At 48.4% G+C, this 24,009-nt stretch overlaps 1 protein-coding gene across 3 annotated transcripts in view; it reads right to left on the minus strand.

Annotated features, from left to right (window-relative positions):
* Positions 1 to 1,262: 1,262 nt before the first annotated feature.
* LOC117190081 (low-density lipoprotein receptor-related protein 6-like) overlaps positions 1,263 to 24,009 on the minus strand; it is a 36,098-nt gene continuing 13,351 nt past the window's right edge. For all 3 annotated transcript variants that reach the window (XM_033395164.1, XM_033395165.1, XM_033395163.1), the window contains exons 3-7: positions 3,605 to 6,624; positions 3,377 to 3,534; positions 3,049 to 3,318; positions 2,357 to 2,984; positions 1,263 to 2,288 (exon numbers count right to left, since the gene is read on the minus strand). In XM_033395164.1, coding sequence (XP_033251055.1) covers positions 1,488 to 2,288; positions 2,357 to 2,984; positions 3,049 to 3,318; positions 3,377 to 3,534; positions 3,605 to 6,624 — 4,877 coding nt within the window. In that variant the 3' untranslated portion in view covers positions 1,263 to 1,487. The remainder of the gene's footprint in view (positions 2,289 to 2,356; positions 2,985 to 3,048; positions 3,319 to 3,376; positions 3,535 to 3,604; positions 6,625 to 24,009) is intronic.

Here is a 24,009-nt window from a genome sequence, read left to right on the forward strand (position 1 = left end):
GTATTGCAGTCTATTGTTGGCGCGTACCTTTATGATGCATTGTACTGCAATCTATTTCGGTATCTGGCAAAATGAAACTTAACGAGATCGAGAAGGTCCTCCTCAGGCATTTACACCGCCCCGGCCGGCTCGGGGGACGGGACGGCACGGGACGGTGGGAGCTCTTTAAACTAAGATTAAAAATAGTTAAAGCCTTAAATGACCAAATGATAAACACATACATATTTACAAAACGAGGGGGAACGTTGTGAGTTGCTGCGGACACCGCAACTCTACAGTTATACCCGATACTAAGTCAGTATGGCTCTCCTCCGGCAGACGCCGCTAATATTAAACGACACGACAAGGAGTGCGTGCGAGAGAGACAGAAAATCAGTCTGAGCGTGACGTCGGGTGCTGCGTAGCCAGTGCAAATTGATTTGTTCCTTTTGGCTATAAAAATGATCTGATCTGATCCAGATTCAGCAATCTGATATATATGATCATTATCTATGATTCTGCGTTTTTAGTTTTCTCGTATCCCCAATATTGTGGATGCAACAGATTTTCGTCCTTTGTGTGGGCGGAAGGGGGTGGGGCGAAATTTTGAGATATACGTTTTATAGTGAGATCTAACAGGAGTGCGGATACCAAATTTGGTTACTCTAGCCTTAATAGTCTCTGAGATTTGTGAATATCCCCAGATTTTCATCCTTTGCGGGGGCGGAAGGGGGTGTGGCGAAATTTTGAAACAAACTCGTCTCGGTCCGATATATTAGGAGTGTGGATACTAAATTTGGTTGCTCTAGCTTTTATAGTCTCTGAGATCTAGGCGCTACTCCAAGCAAAGCCGGCTATGCTACGTGTGTGTTAGAGAGAGACAGGGCGAGAAAAAATTAAATTGTTTTCTTGATTCTGGCTATAATAATTATACGATCTGGTTCAGATTTTGCACTCTAGAAGATATAGTCATCTTCTACGATTCTGCGTTTTTAGTTTTCTCGTATCGTCGAAATTGTGGATGCCACAGATTTTCGCCCTTTGTGGGGGCGGAAGTGGGCGGGGCAAAGTTTTGAAATATTCTTGTAGCAGTGACATATCACAGAAGTCTGGATCCAAAACATCGTTGCTCTCGCTCTTATAGTCTTTGAGCACTAGGCGCTGAAGGGGACGGACAGACGGACGGACAGACAGACATGGCTCAATCGACTCGGCTATTGATGCTGATTAAGAATATATATACTTTATGGGGTCGGAAACGATTCCTTTTGGACGTTACACACATCCACTTTTACCACAAATCTAATATACCCCAATACTCATTTTGAGTATCGGGTATAAAAAACACGTTACAGAAAGTAGAATTGTGAAAATTAAGTTAAATTAAATTACAAATTAAAACACTCCGCCTCCCATCCATCAACCATCCTCCATCCATCCGTACGTATAATGATATGTTACTCCATTTCCGTTCCATCGCTATCCATTTAAATGTAAATCTCAAAACGTTACGTAAAACCTCGACTGGGCGACTGTACAGGCGATGGAGGCGGCGGCAGTGGAGAGAAGTACGTGGAGCTCCTCGACGACGGCGATGGCGGGCAGGAGGACTCTGGTACGATGCGCACATCGCTGTGGTAGTGCGAGCGCGGCGTTGGGGGCGGCGGATATGGCTCGCTGTCGTATCCGTACTGCAGGCAGGCGGCCGTCGAGCTAGACGAGTGCTTGGTGGCTCCGCCGTTGCTGTTATTGCTATTCGATTTGCTCGTGTAATTGGAGTCGGACTCGTCGCAGATGTCCGTGGAGCAGGGCGTGGGCGGTGGCGGCTGATTGATGATCTTGTCGTGCCTGTACGGGCGCCGCGACCGGGTGGCCGGCGAGGGCGGTGGATTGATGGGATACGCTACCATGCTACTGCCATTCGTGGTGGAGCTGGAGGCCCCCGTAATGTGATTGCGGTCATACGAGTTCATGCTGTTCCGCGAGTTGAGCGTGGACATGCGCACCGCATCCGCCACGGAGGCAATCTTGGACACGCGCTGCGACTTGCTGAGCGTCGAGGGCGACAACGGATCCGAGGCCTGGTCTTCCTTTGGCTCTGTGCGGCTCTTGCCGATGCGCGTGCGGCAAAACTGCAGCAGATAGACAATCGAGAATATGGTTATCATGGTGGCCCCGATCAGTATCATGAATGCCCGCTTGTCCGAGGCGGGGGCCATGCGCCGCTGCAGGCAAATGTCGGGCGACTCGTCCGCTCCATCTGCACAGTTCTCCCAGCCATCGCAGAGCAGGGCGGCCGATATGCAAAGCTGTGGAAAGGCGGGACGGGATATAGTTAGCTTGAGAATTTAGCCAGGCATCGTATCTTTCCACTCACCTTGTTGATGGGACACTGGAACTCCCCTGGGCGCTTGCAGCAGTCGGCCTCATCGTGGCCGTTGTCACAGTTGGTGGTACCATCGCAGACCAGGGCCTTGTCGATGCACTCACCGGACTGGCAGCTGAACTGATCCGCCCGGCAGGTGGGACAGCCCACCTCGTCCGACTTGTCCGGGCAGTCCTTTTGGCCGTCACAGCGCCAGGAGGCGGGTATGCAGTCCTTGTTCATGTCACTATTGCCCGCCACGGGGGCCGCGCACGTGAAATGGTCTGGCCCACAGGCCGGATACGCGCCGCAGTTCTCCTTGTCCTCCAGCAGCATCAGATGCTTGGGGCACGAGCAGACGTCGCGCGTGCTGCGCGCCACACCCTCCCCGCTGGCTATGCAGATGTGCGAGCACTTGGTGCGACTGTGCAGACACGTGTGATTGCGCAGCACCTTCGCATCCGGTGTCCACACGGACCGGATGTCCGTGATCTGCGGCAGACGCTGCAGCTCCGCGGAACGACGCTCGCCGTTGACAGTGATCCGCTCCACTCCGGTCTTGTCGTCCAGCCAGTACACAAATCCCCCCAAGGCGGCAATGTTGATCACCTGCGAGATGTGCATGGACACAAGAGTTTTCCTGCGGAGAGGGAACACATGGGGATTACACGTGTGTCCAGAGGGTCCCCACATTCGTTGCTTACTTGTTCTTTCCATTGATGTCTATCACATCGATTCGCTTGCCATGGGCGTAGTAGATCATATCGGACTGTTGGTCCAGGGCCAGCGACGTGACTCCTTCCAGCTTGTAGGCCAGCTCCACGCGCTCATTGCCATCGACGCGGGCCCGAATGATGGCCTGATGGCTGCCTACATCTGTCCAGAAGAGCAGGCGCTTCATGGCGTGCACGGCAATGTTGCGAGGCTTCTCCGAGTCCCCGGTATCGATGACGCCAACGGATTCGCCCAGGAAGCTGAAAGAGGCAACCTTTTAGGAACACAATTGTGGGATTTGGAGGGGGAGAGATTCACCTGGTCACGTTGATGCTGTTGGAGTACGAGCAGGTCCAGAAGAGCAGCCGCCCAATGATGTCGATGGCAATGTCGAACGGCTGGCCGGAGTTGGTCAAGAGGCTCACCTTTGTGCCATTTGCCAGAGAACGCTTGATGCTGTGACTCCTGCCTTCGATCTGGAAGAAGTAAACGAAGCATTAGGGACACTGGGAGATACCGGGCTCAGCTTCTGCTGATCCTCCTTACCCAGTAAATGTAATGCGAGATCGGATCATAGTCTACGGCTCGGATATTCTTGCCGGACACCGGCAGCGGCACATTCGGGCAGTCTGTCGTGTTCGGCAGCAGTCGGCCAAAGCTGTTCCTCTGGCTGAAGATGATGTAGTTCTTGGGCGGGATGCAGGAGACCCCGTCCTTGGCCAGCTGGTAGTGGGTGGGGCAGGCACAGGTCATGCCCCGTCTGCCGGGCTGGGCCAGGCACAGGTGGGAGCAGCCCCCGTTGTTGGTCTTGCACGCGTTCGCCCCCACCTGTCGCTTGTCGTTGAACACCAGCAGCGAGGTGATGTACGTCATGCCCGAGTGGACGAGGCTGCGGTTCTCGCCCGTCGTCTTGTGCACCCGCTCAATGTCGCCGGTGTTCCAGTCGCTCCAGTAGACGTAGTCCTGGTACAGGGAAACCGCGTACGGCTCGTCGGTGTCGCTGCCCACCAGTATCTGGCGCTTCTTGCCATCCCTGTCGGCGCTCTCTATCTTTGCGGGCCGCGACTGAGTGGCCCAGTAGAGGCGTCTCGTTTCCTGGTCGAATGTGAGCCCCGCCGCATGGTTGGCTCCCGCCACGATGGTTTGCAGCTCGGATCCGTCCATCGTGGCACGGCGTATGGAGTCCGAGGGCGACTCTGTCCAGTACATGTAGCCGCGGCGCGGCTCGAGGATCAGGGACCGGGGCTCCTCCACCCCCTTCCACAAGAGCACGCGCCGACTGCTGCCATCCAGGCGGGCGACCTCGATTCGACGGGCCTCCGCATCGGACCAGTAGATGTTGCTGCCCAGCCAGTCGACGGCGATGCCGTCCGGCCCAATCAGACCCGAGTCCACGATCCGCTGCACGTAGGAGCCGTTGAGGAAGGCCCGGAAGATGCACTTGGTCTTCTGGTCCGTCCAGTAAATGCGCCGCTCCGCCACCGACACGTCCAGGGCGTGCGCGTCGCGCACATCCTTGAAGGGTATCCGCTCGTCGTTGTGGTTGCCCTCGTTGTACTCGATCGAGATGCGGCCAATGTGCTCCTGGCGCGAGAACAGCAGGAAGGCGCCGGGCACCACGCAGGTCCGCTTGTCGTTGGCCAGCTCGTAGTCGATGGCACAGCGACAGACGTAGTCGCGGGGCCGGTTCAGGCAGAGGTGCGAGCAGCCCCCGTTCCCCACAGCACACGCATTCTGGCCCCGCACCTCCCGCAGGCAAGTCACCTTGAGGCCCATGAGGTCAGGATACTGGTCCACGACCACTATCCGATTGTTGCCCGTGATCTTGTGGGCCCGGTCGATGGAGCGCCGCTGCCAGTCCGTCCAGTACAGGTAGTCGTCCAGAATGCTCAGCCCGAACAGGTGCTTCAGGTTGTCGCTGATCACCACGCGCCGGTCGGAGCCGTCCATGTTGGCCACCTCGATCTTGTCGGTCTTGCCGTCGCACCAGTAGATCGTCTTGGCCACGATGTCGAGGGCGATGCCGTTCGGCCAGCCCAGATTTTCGGAGACGAGCACCACACGCTCGGAGCCATCGAGGGAGGCCCGTTCCACCTTCGGCTTGCGCTCGTTCCAGTCGCTCCAGAACATCCAGCCCAGCGAGGGGGCAACGGCAATGGCTCGCGGCTCCTCGAGGTGCTCGTAGATGAGCACCTTGCGGGCCGAGCCGTCCAGGCGACACACCTCGATGCGGTCCGTCACCGTGTCCGTCCAGTAGAGGTTGCGGGCCAGCCAGTCGAGTGCCAGGCCGTCGGGATGGCGCACCTCGGAGGTGACAAAGTCGGTCACAGCCGTGCCGTCTGCCCGGGCCCGCCTGATCGTGTAGGCCTCGACGTCCGACCAGTAGATGTGCTCCTCCACGGGGTCGTAGTCGATGGCAATCGCATACTTGACCCTGCCCAGGGGCAGCGGAAAGATCGTGTAGTCCGGCGAGTCCAGGGAGATCTTGCTGATCTGCGTCCGTTGTACAATGAACAGCATCTCCTGGGAGCCGTTGGCGCAGCTGTTCCCGCTGACCAGCTTGACGCCCGTCGGGCAGGCGCAGCTGTAGCCCTGCGGATTGGTGGCCAGCAGGCACAGGTGCGAGCAGTTGCCGTTGTTGTGGGCACAGGGATTGTCCTCGTACGGCTGGAGCGATGCGTCCCAAGCGCACACCGAGTTCGGGGCCTTGGGCGTGTCGATCAGCTCCATCAGCTCGCGCGTCTGCAGGTCGAGGGCGTTCAGGGAGCCCCGCTGCCAGTCCGTCCAGTACAGGCGGTTGTCGAAGTACGTGAGGCTGAAGGGGTACTTCAGGTTGTTGACTATCGTCCGGCGATTGCTGCCGTCCAGCTTCATCACGTCGATGAACCGATTGTTGCCGTCCGTCCAGTAGATGAGGTCGCTCTTGAGGTCCACGGCCAGGCCGTTCGGCCAGAACACGTTGTCCTTCACGAGGGTCATGCGCGACAGGGGGTCCCCGTCCATGCTGGCCCGCTCGATCTTCGGATACTCGCCCCAGTCCGTCCAGATGAGCAGCCGCTTGCCGGGCACCACGGCCACGGCCCGCGGCTGGTCCAGCTCTGTCCAAAACAGTACCTTCTGGTATTTGCCGTCCAGCGAGGCCACCTCGATGCGGTTCTTCTCGCCGTCCGTCCAGTAGATCTTGTCCGTATACCAGTCGATGGCCAGGCCCTCGGGCTTGTCCAGCCCCGTCGATATCACAGTTTGCTTCGGCGCCTTCGACAGCGGCAGCAGCGCGGAGGCGTTCGTCTGCGCGCACTCGATGACCTCCCGGCCGCAATCCGTCCAGCAGACCAGATTCTTCGCATAGTAAAAGTCAATGGCCATGGCCTCGGCCAGATCCCTCACCAGCACGTCGATCTGGGGTCCCCCCGTCGGCCGGGTTATGTTCGCCACCTGTATATCGTGTCTCGTGGTGAACAGCAGCGTCGCTGGCGTGTTGATGAATGCATTCGAGGACGAGGACAACAACGACGACGACGACGACGATGAGCTGGACACCAGCGACGAGGAGATGGGTCCATGCACTGCAAGTACAGAAGGGGAAACAAATGTGAAATGGGTTTAGTCAGCAGCAGTCAGTCAGGAGCTTGGGCCCGCCTTTGTTTGCCCTCGTGGGGGCGAGCCCCCAGCTGCCACTGCCTGCACGTGGGTTGGGGCGTGGAACAAATTGCGAATTTCTAGCACCGAAGCTGGAATTACCCTCATAGATTGCCCCTTCTGATGCCCGGAGATGCTGATTTCTGCGATCAGCTGTGCTTGGTTGCAGGCCGATAGTTGTAGGCGATAGTTGCGCATGGTAGTCGATTATGACTACCGACTATGGGTCGACGATGAAAATGGTGACATTTCGAAAAGTGGGTTAGTTGCTTGCTTGGGTGCGTGTTCAGATGTCGTCAAGCGTGAATGCTTGCGGTTCCCCCACCGCCCCCCAAGCAGGACTAATGTGCCAAGTGGGACACACGTATATTATAATCGAATATAGGAATAAAAATAACATCGTATCAGGGCGGGAATCCCTACTACTTTGAGGTTACACAACCACAAATCGATAAATCCATAAATATGCACTGTAATCCCGGATCTCCAGCTGATGCTGGCACTTTTCTTAAATCCTTGCATTTCATGCACTTTTTTTATGCTCCCTCCGCAGACTGGAGGCAGTGAAGCGTCAAGGAATCAATCAACATCATTACCAACATCCACACACAGAGCAGACAGAGCAGACAGAGCAGACAGGCTCCTCCATCCAGATGGAGTCGAGTAGCAGCAGCAGTCCCCACACTCGACCGAAATGGAGACGGAGACGGATATAGAGATGGAATGGAATCGTGGCAGCAGCCAGCAAAAGAGACTGCTCTGCTCTGCTCCTCATTCAAACTGGGGAAAATATTTTAATTATTAATGTATAAAGCACGGGAGTTGGATGGAGGGTGGGGGTGGTTACGGATACGGTTACGGATGCGCATGTGAATAGTGCTGCCGACGATTGGCATCTCAGCGCTGCTCTGCTGTGGTTTGTGGCAAAATGGCATAATTCGGATGACCGAGTCGACAATTTTAACGCCGCCGCACAGGTCGGTTACGGATCCTGATCCTGAACCTGGATAAACAGGAGCAGGAGCAGGAGCAGGAGTAGGAGCAAGAACAACAGTTAAATGCTAAATGAGTGCAAGTGCTGTTATTGTTGGGCAACAGAAATGGGCGGGGGAACGGAATAGAATGGTATTCGGAATGGGGAAACTTTTGCTTATCCGGCGGGAGGCGGGTGGCGGCTTGAAGTGAGCATTGGCCGGGGCCAGTGGCCACTGGCAGTGGCAGGATGTTGCCACTCTGCTGCCTCTAACCAACACTGGCAGCACTTGAGCACGGCTGCCGCTGCTGCGAGTGGTGGAATTATGGCCAGCTACAGTGTGGAGTGGAGGTGGCGGCTGTCTCCGCTCTACGTTGCACTAGTTGCAACGGAAGTTGCAGCTATTTAAATGTGTTGGGCTGGGGGCAGGCCGTAGTCAGCCATCCGTGCGGTATGCTCCTGCTCCTGCTCCAGCCTTCATTTTTCGTATTCGCATTCGTCCATCCGTTGTTATTTTTTTCTTCTTGTTGGCAAGGACAGAGTGCGGTTAGAATTTCGTGTGTGGGTGGGGCTACACTGTCATAAAAAACAGAGTTTTTCCACACTGGCCATCAATTTCAATCGAAAGATATCCTTCCATTCGTTCCCACAAGCGAAACAAAATACAAGTCCTATGAATGATTGCCACACATTGGTGTGGCATTCGAATCTGGCTGCCAACCACAATAGGGGCACACTGGAAGCGGTGCTCATGGAATGGAATGCTTTTTTATAGACCTACTTTTACCCAATAAAAGCCCATTCTAAGCCATTCAACAGTTTTGGCCATCGAAAGACGTTATTTTGTGGAAATTTATGCCAAAACCAGGAAATGCAGACCGTCAGCCTTCGTCCTGCAGCCTGCGCTGGGCCCACTTAACAGGCAAACATCATCAACTCAACAATACCCATACCCTCCAGAGGAGTACCCGAACACTCCTCCCTCCCTTCCTCACGGAGGAACTGCAGCTGCAGCTGTGCCTTGCCCAAAGAGGAAATTGCAATTGGGGGCCCAAAAGGGAGGCAGAGAGAGGGGGAGAGAGGGGCAGGATGCCAAGCAGGAGCTGGAGGCCCCCAAAGACATTTGCATCAATTTCAAGTCAAAGGCAGACGCGCGCAATTTATTCGAATAAATGGATATTCTGTTATTGGAACCTGGAACCATTCTTTCGTTCTGCTCTCTGATTCGTCCCGTACATACGGGTGTATCCTTCAATTAATCTTCAACGGAAACCCGTCTCGAATGGAGAGGCATTGTCCTGAATTCCTTGGGAATCCACATCTTGCTGTCTCTGAGCCTTGACTATGTTTTATATACGAATCATTAGGTGGGCTGGAAAGCACTGTATGCATTTGTAGTGCTTGCTTAAAGCGCTTACACGTAAGCACTTCCTAATTAAATACTTGTCCCAAATACGTGTCCACGGTGGCAAGAATGAAATGCAAACGCAGCAGCAGCAAAAGCAGGATACGTACGAGCCTAGTCAGCGAATAATGTACTGAGCATCATTATCAGCAATGGAAGCACGGGAGAAACTGGTGGGTGGATGCTCTGGGTGGGGCAGGAGACAGTACCCACATGTCAGCAGGCAGCCAGGCAGGCCTCCAGTGGTTGAGAGGACGATGTTGCAGTGCGACAGACAAGCACATGCCCAGGCTATGCTCCCCATGGCTGCCGCACTCACTCATAATCAAGCAGAGGTACCTCTACCTCCACCCCGTTTCCCCCGCCTGCCCCCCTGCACCAACCTGGGGCACAACTGGGGCCGGGCCACCACCATTCATATTATGATAACGATGTGGGTTGCACAGGAGGAGGTGCAGCAGCTAGCCAGCCAACCAGCCAACGTTCTTGCTCGGAAAATATCGTGTTAATATTTTCTGCAGCTCTCTGCGGCCCCCTTCTCTGCCAGTTGATCCTCTGGCCAGCTTCCCAGCATCCGTTAATTTTATGGCAATATGCCTCGTTCTGCCGCTGCAACGACCGAGCATAGTTTTGTAGTAGTTTTCAGCACTCAAGTGTTGCCCAGCTAGATTGCAGGGCCTGCCCCTGCCCCAGCCCCTGCCCCTGCCTGTTCGCTCTGTAAGCCTCACTGGCTTTGAATTACGAGCCTGCACACAATGCGGGACTGGCAGCGGGGACTGGGACTGCTCGCGGGGCAGGTGGCAGGTGCACGGCAGAAACAAAAACACAACAAAAAAGTTGAAAAATTTAATACGATTTCTTGCGCGGCTGCTCGATGCTTTAAATTAATTTGCAGACAGCTGGGGCACGAGCTTATTAAATTTATTATTCGTGGAAGTGCATCGATAACGATACCCCTTTGGATTCCATTTGGAAGAACAACAGAACACATAATCATCAATATTACTAAATCATCAATTCTTCTAGTTTAAAGTAGGTCCATACATATGCAAGTGGGATCCAAATTAAAGATATATTTCAATTATATTTTACTCAATTAATTTTTAGGTTTGTTGATCATTCATGCAGGCCGAAAACAATGTTTCCGAAAGGTCTAATACACCACTTTTATTTTTTATTAATTTCCTATTATAGTATTATAAACATTTTCCTTGTTCCTTGAAAGTCAAGATAGTCACTTTGATCTGAAAATCTATTAAAATAAGCTAAAGTTGACTTTTTGGTATTTTGTTGGTATTTTGTTGATATATATGGAAATTTTGAATTTTTCGGTATTTTTGATATTTTTGGTATTTTTAGTATTTTTATAGTATTGTTTTCATTTTTATTATCTCCTATAAAAAATGTGATTTTGTATAACAATTTTTCCGCCATGTCTTTCTAAAATAATGAACTGTTACGGTGGTTACGGATACGGTTACGGATGCGCATGTGAATAGTGCTGCCGACGATTGGCATCTCAGCGCTGCTCTGCTGTGGTTTGTGGCAAAATGGCATAATTCGGATGACCGAGTCGACAATTTTAACGCCGCCGCACAGGTCGGTTACGGATCCTGATCCTGAACCTGGATAAACAGGAGCAGGAGCAGGAGCAGGAGTAGGAGCAAGAACAACAGTTAAATGCTAAATGAGTGCAAGTGCTGTTATTGTTGGGCAACAGAAATGGGCGGGGGAACGGAATAGAATGGTATTCGGAATGGGGAAACTTTTGCTTATCCGGCGGGAGGCGGGTGGCGGCTTGAAGTGAGCATTGGCCGGGGCCAGTGGCCACTGGCAGTGGCAGGATGTTGCCACTCTGCTGCCTCTAACCAACACTGGCAGCACTTGAGCACGGCTGCCGCTGCTGCGAGTGGTGGAATTATGGCCAGCTACAGTGTGGAGTGGAGGTGGCGGCTGTCTCCGCTCTACGTTGCACTAGTTGCAACGGAAGTTGCAGCTATTTAAATGTGTTGGGCTGGGGGCAGGCCGTAGTCAGCCATCCGTGCGGTATGCTCCTGCTCCTGCTCCAGCCTTCATTTTTCGTATTCGCATTCGTCCATCCGTTGTTATTTTTTTCTTCTTGTTGGCAAGGACAGAGTGCGGTTAGAATTTCGTGTGTGGGTGGGGCTACACTGTCATAAAAAACAGAGTTTTTCCACACTGGCCATCAATTTCAATCGAAAGATATCCTTCCATTCGTTCCCACAAGCGAAACAAAATACAAGTCCTATGAATGATTGCCACACATTGGTGTGGCATTCGAATCTGGCTGCCAACCACAATAGGGGCACACTGGAAGCGGTGCTCATGGAATGGAATGCTTTTTTATAGACCTACTTTTACCCAATAAAAGCCCATTCTAAGCCCCATTGTAACCACTCCATTCCTACATTGATGCTCGGTCCCTCGAAACCAGAAACAAAATACATGTCGTGGGCATGACTGTTTCACACAGTGTACTCCAGAAGTTCGCTGCTTCCCACGCGCCATAAGTAATTTCGCTCATGAATAATTTTTCATTAAATGTGTGGAAGCAGGCAACAGTGCCGGACGGGGGCTAAAGTTACGCTGAAAATAGCCGCATTGAAAGGAGCAAAGGTTCCTTACTTTTTCCGTAATTTCACTCCCTACCCGTTTCCTTCACGTTTTCTGAAGAGTACGAATACGAGCATGTTGCATGCCAGTGCCATTAATAATCCAATTGAAAAATAAATGTACAAACGGATGAGAGAGAGACAGAGCACGGAGTGGCTTCCGCCTTGGGGCAAAAAGGCATGAAAGAACTGAACTTGAATTGTGGCAAATGCAGAGGCAGCCCTCAGCTATCGTCCGTTAAGGATGCCCAAGGCGAGGAGTCTCCAGCTGAATGTTCAATCATTTCTGCTCGAGGAATGCTTTCTAGGAAAGCAAAAATTCCTCGTAAAAAGAGGAAACAATGACAGGAGAGTGGCCAAATGCAATTCCCACCCAGGGAAGGGAAGTCAAGGGATCCCAGCCAGGCAGCCATCCAGCCATCCAGCCAGCAGCTTCAGCTTCTCGTTCACTTATTTAAATTTTCAACACGAAGAGGGAAGCGAATGAATGCTGCATGTTCTGGCAGCGACCAGAGGCACCTCCGCACAGAAGGCAGGTGAAAGGTGGAGCTCCAGCAGTAGAGAGACTCTGGCGAATCCACTTAACTTCAAGTTAACACATATGCTTGGTTGCCTGCCTTCCTGCCTGCGTAAGATAGTAATAAGCATCCCAATGATGATCAGCAACCAAGTTTGTTTTCGCTCTGTCGTGCATTCGTGATGCTTTTTTGCGTTGCTGTTCCTTTTCAAGTTTTACCAAATTGTTAATGGTTATCAAAGGGGGGCAAGGGGAAGCCTTCCCCGGAAATTTCTCTTTTGGTTGAATCCGAAAGAAGCCACCAAGACGGCTAACGATGCTCTATAACAGCGATGACGCGCGACTCAATACATGTCGTGTACATGACTGCACATTGAGAGTGTGTGTGAGCGCGTGGCAGGCCTTGCGTAGCCACTGCAAATTGATAATAAACAGATCTGATCGAGATCCAGATCCTAGCCTTCCAGGACGCTCCCCACAGATCTAGTATACCCCTGAACTCTTCGAGTATCGGGTATATCAGCTGTTGTGCCAGCCCTGGCTGGCCCACTGCCCATCCCTGGCAGAGCTTTAATTTAAAACCGAAATCAGTGAAACGAAAATGTTCACACACCTACTTTAAAATGTAATCGCCGCGTGCTGTTGATGGAGCGGATGAGGATGGAAAATGTTGGTGGTGGAGCGGTAGGGGGTACGGGTACGGGTACCCCTGTCTGCTCAACCGATATGACAACTGGTCATTAACGTTAAAATAAATACGCTACACGCCTGGCCCGGGCCCTGCCCCAGCCCCGATGGAGCCGATGGAGACGGCCCAGAGAGACCATAATGATTATGTTGCTGACAGCAAAGAGCCGGACGGAGCAGAGCGAAGGCAACGCTGATGGCAAGCGATGGAGCGTTGAATAAGAAAAATCAACAAACCACAAATCGGGAGGGAGACGAAGAGCAACGGAGACGGAGACGGATGTGGATGTGTTGTTGTGTGGATGCGGGCAAAAATGCAAAATAATCTCTCTGTGGCACAAACCAAAATGGAAATCAACGTGTTCGTGTTGCTTGGCTTGTCCTGGGCATGAAAAATAGTGAGTAGCAACTAGCGTTTCGAATTTTGATGGCATGTCTGGGGGGAACGTTCGTCCCGTATCAACACATCGGAGAGAGAGAGCGGACAACACCGTTCACTGAAAACATTTAAAGCGTTAAACATAAACATGGAAGAGGCGTCTGATTGGTTCTGCGATATCCAGAGATATTGGCTTTGCTGTACACTTTTTGTGTGTGTGAGTGTGACCCCCCGCCACCCAGAGAAAATTACATTAAATAACAACAGTGTTGTAAAATGATAAAAAGGTCCCCAGCAGCAGCAGCAGGAGCATCAACAGTTTTGGCCATCGAAAGACGTTATTTTGTGGAAATTTATGCCAAAACCAGGAAATGCAGACCGTCAGCCTTCGTCCTGCAGCCTGCGCTGGGCCCACTTAACAGGCAAACATCATCAACTCAACAATACCCATACCCTCCAGAGGAGTACCCGAACACTCCTCCCTCCCTTCCTCACGGAGGAACTGCAGCTGCAGCTGTGCCTTGCCCAAAGAGGAAATTGCAATTGGGGGCCCAAAAGGGAGGCAGAGAGAGGGGGAGAGAGGGGCAGGATGCCAAGCAGGAGCTGGAGGCCCCCAAAGACATTTGCATCAATTTCAAGTCAAAGGCAGACGCGCGCAATTTATTCGAATAAATGGATATTCTGTTATTGGAACCTGGAACCATTCTTTCGTTCTGCTCTCTGATTCGTCCCGTACATACGGGTGTATCCTTCAATTAATCTTCAACGGAAACCCGTCTCGAATGGAGAGGCATTGCCCTGAATTCCTTGGGAATCCACATCTTGCTGTCTCTGAGCCTTGACTATGTTTTATATACGAATCATTAGGTGGGCTGGAAAGCACTGTATGCATTTGTAGTGCTTGCTTAAAGCGCTTACACGTAAGCACTTCCTAATTAAATACTTGTCCCAAATACGTGTCCACGGTGGCAAGAATGAAATGCAAACGCAGCAGCAGCAAAAGCAGGATACGTACGAGCCTAGTCAGCGAATAATGTACTGAGCATCATTATCAGCAATGGAAGCACGGGAGAAACTGGTGGGTGGATGCTCTGGGTGGGGCAGGAGACAGTACCCACATGTCAGCAGGCAGCCAGGCAGGCCTCCAGTGGTTGAGAGGACGATGTTGCAGTGCGACAGACAAGCACATGCCCAGGCTATGCTCCCCATGGCTGCCGCACTCACTCATAATCAAGCAGAGGTACCTCTACCTCCACCCCGTTTCCCCCGCCTGCCCCCCTGCCCCAACCTGGGGCACAACTGGGGCCGGGCCACCACCATTCATATTATGATAACGATGTGGGTTGCACAGGAGGAGGTGCAGCAGCTAGCCAGCCAACCAGCCAACGTTCTTGCTCGGAAAATATCGTGTTAATATTTTCTGCAGCTCTCTGCGGCCCCCTTCTCTGCCAGTTGATCCTCTGGCCAGCTTCCCAGCATCCGTTAATTTTATGGCAATATGCCTCGTTCTGCCGCTGCAACGACCGAGCATAGTTTTGTAGTAGTTTTCAGCACTCAAGTGTTGCCCAGCTAGATTGCAGGGCCTGCCCCTGCCCCAGCCCCTGCCCCTGCCTGTTCGCTCTGTAAGCCTCACTGGCTTTGAATTACGAGCCTGCACACAATGCGGGACTGGCAGCGGGGACTGGGACTGCTCGCGGGGCAGGTGGCAGGTGCACGGCAGAAACAAAAACACAACAAAAAAGTTGAAAAATTTAATACGATTTCTTGCGCGGCTGCTCGATGCTTTAAATTAATTTGCAGACAGCTGGGGCACGAGCTTATTAAATTTATTATTCGTGGAAGTGCATCGATAACGATACCCCTTTGGATTCCATTTGGAAGAACAACAGAACACATAATCATCAATATTACTAAATCATCAATTCTTCTAGTTTAAAGTAGGTCCATACATATGCAAGTGGGATCCAAATTAAAGATATATTTCAATTATATTTTACTCAATTAATTTTTAGGTTTGTTGATCATTCATGCAGGCCGAAAACAATGTTTCCGAAAGGTCTAATACACCACTTTTATTTTTTATTAATTTCCTATTATAGTATTATAAACATTTTCCTTGTTCCTTGAAAGTCAAGATAGTCACTTTGATCTGAAAATCTATTAAAATAAGCTAAAGTTGACTTTTTGGTATTTTGTTGGTATTTTGTTGATATATATGGTATTTTTGTATTTTTCGGTATTTTTGATATTTTTGGTATTTTTAGTATTTTTATAGTATTGTTTTCATTTTTATTATCTCCTATAAAAAATGTGATTTTGTATAACAATTTTTCCGCCATGTCTTTCTAAAATAATGAACTGTCTAAAAAAAAATCCCTAAAATTTTCCTCATCTCGTTTAATGGTAGATTTTAAAACGCCAGGAGCGCACATCAGATGCCTCCGCGGATTTGATAAAAAAACGAGGTGGAACGTTGTGAGTTGCTGCGGACACCGCAACTCTACAGTTATACCGGATACTAAGTCAGTATGGCTCTCTCCGGCAGACGCCGCTAATATTGAACGACACGACAAAGAGTGCGTGCGAGAGAGACAGAAAATCAGTCTGAGCGTGACGTCGGGGGCTGCGTAGCCACTGCAAATTGATTTGTTCCTTTTGGCTACAAAAATGATCCGATCTGATCCAGATTCAGCAATCTGATAGATATGGTCATTATCTATGATTCTGCGTTTTTAGTTTTCTCGAATGTGCAATATTGTGGATGCAACAGATTTTCGTCCTTTGTGGGGGCGGAAGGGGGTGGGGCGAAATTCTGCGATATACGTTTTGTAGTGAGATCAAACAGAAGTGCGGATACCAAATTTGGTTACTCTAGCCTTAATAGTCTCTGAGATTTGTGGATGCCCCAGATTTTCGTCCTTTGCGGGGGCGGAAGGGGGTGTGGCGAAATTTGGACACGAAACGGTCAAGGTCCGATATCACAGGAGTGTGGATACCAAATTTGGTTGCTCTGGCTCTTATAGGTTCTGAGATCCTTGAACTCATATTTTGCAATTGGCAAAAGCGACTATGAAACCTGTGTGTTGGAGAGAGACAGAGCGAGAAAGAATGAAATTGTTTTCTTGATTCTGGCTATAATAATTATACGATCTGGTTGAGATTTTACACTCTAGAACATATAGTCATCCTCTACGATTCTGCGTTTTTGGTTTTATCGTATCTTTAAAAATGTAGATGCCACAGATTTTCGTCCTTTGTGGGGGCGGAAGTGGGCGGGGCGAAGTTTTGAAATATTTTTGTAGAAGTGACATATCACAGAAGTCTGGATCCAAAACATCGTTGCTCTAGCTCTTATAGTCTTTGAGCACTAGGCGCTGAAGGGGACGGACGGACGGACGGACGGACGGACAGAAGGACAGACGGACAGACAGACAGGGCTCAATCGACTCGGCTATTGATGCTGATCAAGAATATATATACTTTATGGGGTCGGAAACGATTCCTTCTGGACGTTACACACATCCACTTTTACCACAAATCTAATATACCCCAATACTCATTTTGAGTATCGGGTATAATAATATTATAATAATATAAAAATAATATAATAATAATATAATAATAATATAATAAATAGTTCTAGTTCAATAACAATTGAGTACAATCGAAGGTTAAGTTTTAAAGATATAAGCCAAAATAGATTGATCAGCAATCTGATAGATATGGTCATTATCTATGATTCTGCGTTTTTAGTTTTCTCGAATGTGCAATATTGTGGATGCAACAGATTTTCGTCCTTTGTGTGGGCGGAAGGGGGTGGGGATTGATCATTTTTATAGCCAATAGGAACAAATCAATTTGCAGTGGCTACGCAGCGCCCGACGTCACGCTCAGATTGATTTTCTGTCTCTCTCGCACGCACTCTTTGTCGTGTCCTTCAATATTAGCGGCGTCTGCCGGAGGAGAGCCATACTGACTAAGTATCGGGAATAACTGTAGAGTTGCGGTGTCCGCAGCAACTCACAACGTTCCCCCTCGTTTTTATATTATTATTATAGTTACTCGTACTGGCAGCCTCGAGTGGAGGACCCTTTCAGTACAGATCGATGCCCACTCTTGTCTGGGAAGCTGTCAGAAGCAAAAACATTTGTGCGAAATGAAAAATCTATACATATGAATAAAGCAGCAACAAAATACGAACGAAACACAACTCGAGTACAAGGGTACACAGGAGTGCACACAAAACAAGCCCCACAGCCGACAGCCGACAGTCGACAGCCAATCGACCAACAGACTGGCAGCCGGGGAGCCATTGAGACGACTCCTCTTCTCCACTTGTGGCCATTAGCACCGAGCGGTAGCTGGCGAATTGATATATATTGAATTATTGAACTGACAGGCACTACAACATCGCAGGCATTGAAAATATTTGCACACTGATTGAAGGGAATTGATTGAAATTTCTACATTTTACAGCATGGAAAAAAGAATACCCGTACAACCGATGTCAAGATTTACTTTTGGTTAATTGCCAAGCAGCCAGCATCGGCACTTGACTTGTCTCCCCAGCTCCCCAGCCTGTCTGTGTCGCCGTGTATAGAAATCCGTGTGCCGGACGGAGACCAGTCGCTGTTCGTCGGTCGGTTGGTTGCTTGTAAATTACAGCATAAATTATATCCCGAGACGCTGCTCCGCGGAGAGTGTTGTTTAAGTAAATGGACCACAAGAGCAGGCCGAACAGGCAGAGCAAACAGCTCTCCGCTGAAAACAAATCACTTTTGCAATTGGGTCCTGGTCCCCGGTTCCCCGGCCTCGACAGGACAGTGGAGGGGGAACGGTGCCCACTGCTGCGACGACGATGCGATGTTCAAGTTTTGCAAATTGATTTTTTATTGCCATTTACTTTGCTTGTTGGCTGTGGATGGGTTGTTCCGACTGGGGAGTGGGTGGGGGAGGGGGTGGGGGAGGAATGGGATATTGCCGGGCCAGGCAGGCCAAATTTTTTATAAATCAATTTTAGATTTATGCGCTGGTCCCCAGCAAAGTACTGGCTAACTAATTGCTCCGTCACCGTGCTGTCGCGCTGACCAACACTGGCAGCCGCATTAGCTGAGGGGAAAAATAAACATTAGCTACCCTGTAAAAAAAACACTCTGGAAAATGTATACTCTAGAAAAAGAAAAGAAAGAAACTAGCAATTGGCTAACTAATTGATAAGCTGACCAGCACTGGCAGGCAAGTGTTGGAAAAAGGGAAAATTAACACTGTTATCCTGTAAAGTTTGTATTGTTTGAAAAATCTCCATCAAATTTAAATTAGATAATTCTCTGATGGATTGACCAACACTGGCAGGCAAGTGTTGCCCTATAAGAAGAGGGAAAAAATTAGAAAATGATAATTCAGTATATCAAATTTATGAGCGCCCCGTCACATTTTGCATGACAAAAGTTTGCCTCGAAACCGTCAAAAAAAAAACAACTAGACAGGGGATTACTTGTGAAAGAGCAAACAAGCTAAACAAACCAGACCCAAAAACAAAAGGAAGGGAATATAGATACACAGATACTCACATAACGAAAGAACCAACAGAAACAAATCCAGTCAACAATTTTTCGAACATTCGTTGGGGCATCGCATCGGATGGCATCTCTTTTGGAGGCCGTTGAGTCGGGCAGGAGAGGAGACCTCCTCTCGTTGCCGATAAATTTGGCCGTAATCTCGATAATGATTCTGTTTGCATTGTTTGTCCCCGGTTACCCTTTTTCGGTTTTGTTTTAAAGATTTTTGTGTGTGTTGTAATGTAATCGGAGCCCCTCTCGCCTCTCGCTTGCCACATAATGAAGTCGTTCTCTGGCTGCTAAAAAATATACTTAAACCCCTTTCTCTGGGATTTTTTTGGGGAAATGGCAAAACTTGTTTGTTTTTTTTTTTTGCTTTGGGGAGTCGCGACTTGACACCTTTCCGTGCATATTAAACAAGGCACGGAGCCCGTAGTCGGAGGTGTCATAAGTGAAATTTATATTGAACCGAAGCAATGCTCAGCCAATGCTCTGTTCTCAATTAGAGCTGCCAACTCTGTGGCAGACCCACCACAGTGGGAGTGGGAATGGAAATGGAAACTTGTGGGAGCCGTGCCTCAGCTGCAATCAACTGAAACCACGACTGCACTACATCCCCACAATCGGGCTAAATGAGCTGTATGGACGGGACCCAGAGAAAATTAGCCAAGCGCGCGATTTCATTTACCGTGAAGGTGCATGGGCATGGGCATGGGCAGGGGCAATTCAATTTCAATATGTGGCAAATTATAACAATTGCAGCCCTGGCCCTGGCCAGTGGCCACACGCACCTACTCTGCCCCACCTGGCCACGCCACGCCCCTACAGACGGCAGAGCAGCAGTTGCGGAGCTGAAGGTGCCCCCAGGCACTGGAGTTAAACTGGTTAACAAAATATAAGAACCAACATTCGTGATCCACTAGACTCCCCATAGCTCTAAAACTTGTTTGTGTCTCCTTTTGCTTATGGGAAATTTGTACATGAATGTATCCCGAAAGGAGAGACTTTTGCTGAACAGTGTGATTCCCGTGTGCACCGCAAAAGCTATTACGCATACCAATGGTAATAGGCAGCTCCGTTCGGGCCATGGAAATTGTTGTGGCTCTGGCTGCAAATTGTTGAAAATTACCCAGAGACACCGACAGAAGAAGATGGTCCACTTTATTCATATACGATACACATGGCAGAAGGGTTATGGCCATGTGTTGCATGTATCTTAACCCGTTACAAATAAATGTCATTATTAAGATGCCGACGAGTCGTCGTGCCACCAAGGCGACCATCTCAATGGCCTTGTGTGTGTGCGACAGAGATGGAGATAGGAAGGAAGCGCAGGAGAAAGGAACAGGGAAAGGATGCTGCTGGTAATTCTCTCGTTTGCTGCTAATTAGAATGCACAGGGAGCACGGGGAGTGCAGGGAGCATCAAAAGCGGCAAAATGCAGCATAAGAGAGTGATTATATACACAAAAGGGGAAAGGGCACAGCAGGGCAGGGGGAGAACTTCCGCCCTAGGACATGCATGTGTTAAATTCTCCGCTGATATACATTGCGGGTAATCGATCTGGAACCAGGGAGGTGAGAATGGTAGCTAGTGCGGCACCAGTGCGGAACTAGTTGCCTGGTACTAGAGGGTTGCTGTTCTTTGTCTTTGTCTGGCAATGCGTTATAGGTTGAAGCGGGACGGCTATATCGTTGGAACAATTACAAATGCGCATATTGAAAGATTTACAGCACACACACGAGGCACACATACAGGCAAGCAGAAGAAGTAGAAGCCGCTCCATTACACGATACACAGGGTATACACGAGGGTAGTATGGAACAATCTTCCCCATAGCATCAAAGCCATTAGGAGCTTTACGTTTTAATTTTACTTGGGAAATCAATTAAATTAAATTAACAAATTCGCTCAAAAAACAAAATAATTAAAAATAATACAACAAATATATACAAAATAGTAGAATAAATAATTACAATTTAAAAAAGTAATAAAACAAATATTTTGTAAGAACAATTATAAGTATAAGCTTCTCTAAAAATGTTAAATGATATTTATTAGATTTAAGTCAATAAGTCTCTACACAGATTCGCGAAAAAAACCCAAGTGTAAACTTTTAGCATGAAAATAAATAAATAAAAATCTAGATTTTTGCAACGCAAAGACAACATTAAGTAAAAAAGTACATCACTTTTAAGTGTTGAAAAGCTTCAATAGGGTATCAAAAGGCAGTAGCCTACCTTGTAGGTTTTTGCATATGTTTACTTGATTTTTACATTCAATTTTTATTGAATTTACAATTTAAAAAAGTAATAAAACAAATATTTTGTAAGAACAATTATAAGTATAACGGACAGACGGACGGACGGACAGACGGACAGACGGACGGACGGACAGACAGACATGGCTCAATCGACTCGGCTATTGATGCTGATCAAGAATATATATACTTTATGGAGTCGGAAACGATTCCTTCTGGACGTTAAACACATCCACTTTTACCACAAATCTAATATACCCCAATACTCATTTTGAGTATCGGGTATAAAAATCAAAACCAATTTAAACTTTATTTATGGCTTTTATTATTTAATGCCTTCTATTTTTGGCATTTTCTGCTGCTCTTTTCCAGCTCTTTTTCCTGCCTTCGACTGGCGTTTGTCAATTTTTAACCTGTTGTGCATACTAATTTGTCGAGATATATATTTTGCCCGTACATATTTCGGTTTCGGGTTTTCTCTGGCTATCCCTGGAGACCAGCGTCGTCGTCGTCTTCTGTCTATATAATTTAAGTGACACTTTTGAATGATTTGTGGTCCGGGAGAGAACACCCTTGCAGACTTTTTAAACAACTTTTGTCGAATACAAATTAGGGTTCCTTCCGTTGTGAGTTGCTGCGGACACCGCAACTCTACAGTTATACCCGATACTAAGTCAGTATGGCTCTCCTCCGACAGACGCCGCTAATATTAAACGACACGACAAAGAATGCGTGCGAGAGAAACAGAAAATCAGTCTGAGCGTGACGTCGGGCGCTGCGTAGCCAGTGCAAATTGATTTGTTCCTTTTGGCTATAAAAATGATCTGATCCAGATTCAGCAATCTGATAGATATGGTCATTATCTATGATTCTGCGTTTTTAGTTTTCTCGAATCTGCAATATTGTAGATGCAACAGATTTTCGTCCTTTGTGGGGGCGGAAGGGGGTGGGGCGAAATTTTGAGATATGCGTTTTATGGTTACATCTTAAAGGAGTGTGTGTACCAAATTTGGTTACTCTAGCCTTAATAGTCTCTGAGATTTGTGGATGCCTCAGATTTTCGTCCTTTGCGGGGGCGGAAGGGGGTGTGTCGAAATTTTGACACAAAATGGTCAAGGTCCGATATCACAGGAGTGTGGATACCAAATTTGGTTGCTCTGGCTCTTATAGGTTCTGAGATCCTTGAGCTCATATTTTGCAATTGGCAAAACCGACCATGAAACCTGTGTGTTAGAGAGAGACAGAGCGAGAGAGAATGAAATTGTTTTCTTGATTCTGGCTATAATAATTTTACGATCTGGTTCAGATTTTGCACTCTAGAAGATATAGTCATCTTCTACGATTCTGCGTTTTTAGTTTTCTCGTATCGTCGAAATTGTGGATGCCACACATTTTCGTCCTTTGTGGAGGCGGAAGTGGGCGGGGCAAAGTTTTGAAATATTCTTGTAGCAGTGACATATCTCAGAAGTCTGGATCCAAAACATCGTTGCTCTCGCTCTTATAGTCTTTGAGCACTAGGCACTGAAGGGGACGGACAGACGGACGGACGGACAGACAGACATGGCTCAATCGACTCGGCTATTGATGCTGATCAAGAATATATATACTTTATGGGGTCGGAAACGATTCCTTCTGGACGTTACACTGGGAAGTCTCGCAGTCCGATGACTGGCACTGCGCCTCCTTGGTGCTGACCTTGGGCTCAACGGACTTCGGCTCGGTGACCATTTTGATTTGGCAACTTTTTTCTTCTCGCTCTTTCTTTTCGTCAAGTGAGTTCACAAAACCGTCGTTTGTGTGTGCGTGCGTGTGTTCGTGTGTGCGGCAAATGCGAAATTTTTCACTTTAAATATGTGTGAACTTACTTGATACTTACTTGAACTTACTAAATACAGTTTTAGAATATTTTGTTCGACACTTCTCACTACGACTCTGAGAGGAATTTTAATTTTTATATTTAATTTTCCACTTTACATGAGCTCCGCTCGCTGGCACAATTTTCGAAAGGATGACTGTTCGGATTTTCACACTGAAAGTCGTCGCCTGCTCAAACCGGAATTCAAAGTGAAAAGCAGAGCTGTCTCCCGATTATAATCGGAGCGATATTCAGGGCTGCATTTCAATGTTGTATGGATGTAGATCAGATACTAATTACTGTACATTTTCGTATTATTATTGGTACTCCGTGGCTTGAGTCTTGAGCTTCACAAAAAAATGGTTTACCAAATTACCAAATGGTTAAATGGTAAAATGTTTAATTCGTACACTGCTCATTTTCACCTTGTTCGATCCTTTCGGATTCCTGTAAAGAAAATTTACCAAATACAATTCGTTCACAGACTTGCATTAAGGCGCCGCACTGACGCTGATCTATCCACAAGCCTGGAAAAAATTATTGACCCGTCATCGTTTTGGCCCAATGTAGCTTCATTCTGGTCATGGCTATTTGTGGAATACTTCTAGCAGTCTTAATTTAATTTGGATCTCTTCCATAAACTGCGTGCACTGCAACTCTCTCTTCCCTAACTCCTCTCAAATCTGATTTCCTATAGATTATTAATTGGTACTTTGTATCGTTGCCCAACTAGAAATGGATTTAAGTCAGCTTGAATGCATTTCCGTCGGCCTAATCCTATTTCACGCTTTTAGAGTCGGACGAATGAAGTTTGCCAGCATCAAAGTCAAGCAACATCGAATTATTTTGAGTATCGGGTATAAAAAAAACAAAGAGCAGTCAAAAAGTCAAAAACAAAAACAAGAAATAAGAGAAAACATTCTTTTCCACGTGCGTCTTTTTTTTTTTTTTTTTTTTTTTTTTGTTGTTGTGTGACTACAGGAAAGCTTCATGCCGACTCAGCCGAAGCCGAAGTGAGGGACTCTAACCGCTCTAAAACCAACCA

The sequence above is a fragment of the Drosophila miranda genome (assembly GCF_003369915.1).
Source record: "Drosophila miranda strain MSH22 chromosome Y unlocalized genomic scaffold, D.miranda_PacBio2.1 Contig_Y1_pilon, whole genome shotgun sequence".
Taxonomy (NCBI): domain Eukaryota; kingdom Metazoa; phylum Arthropoda; class Insecta; order Diptera; family Drosophilidae; genus Drosophila; species Drosophila miranda.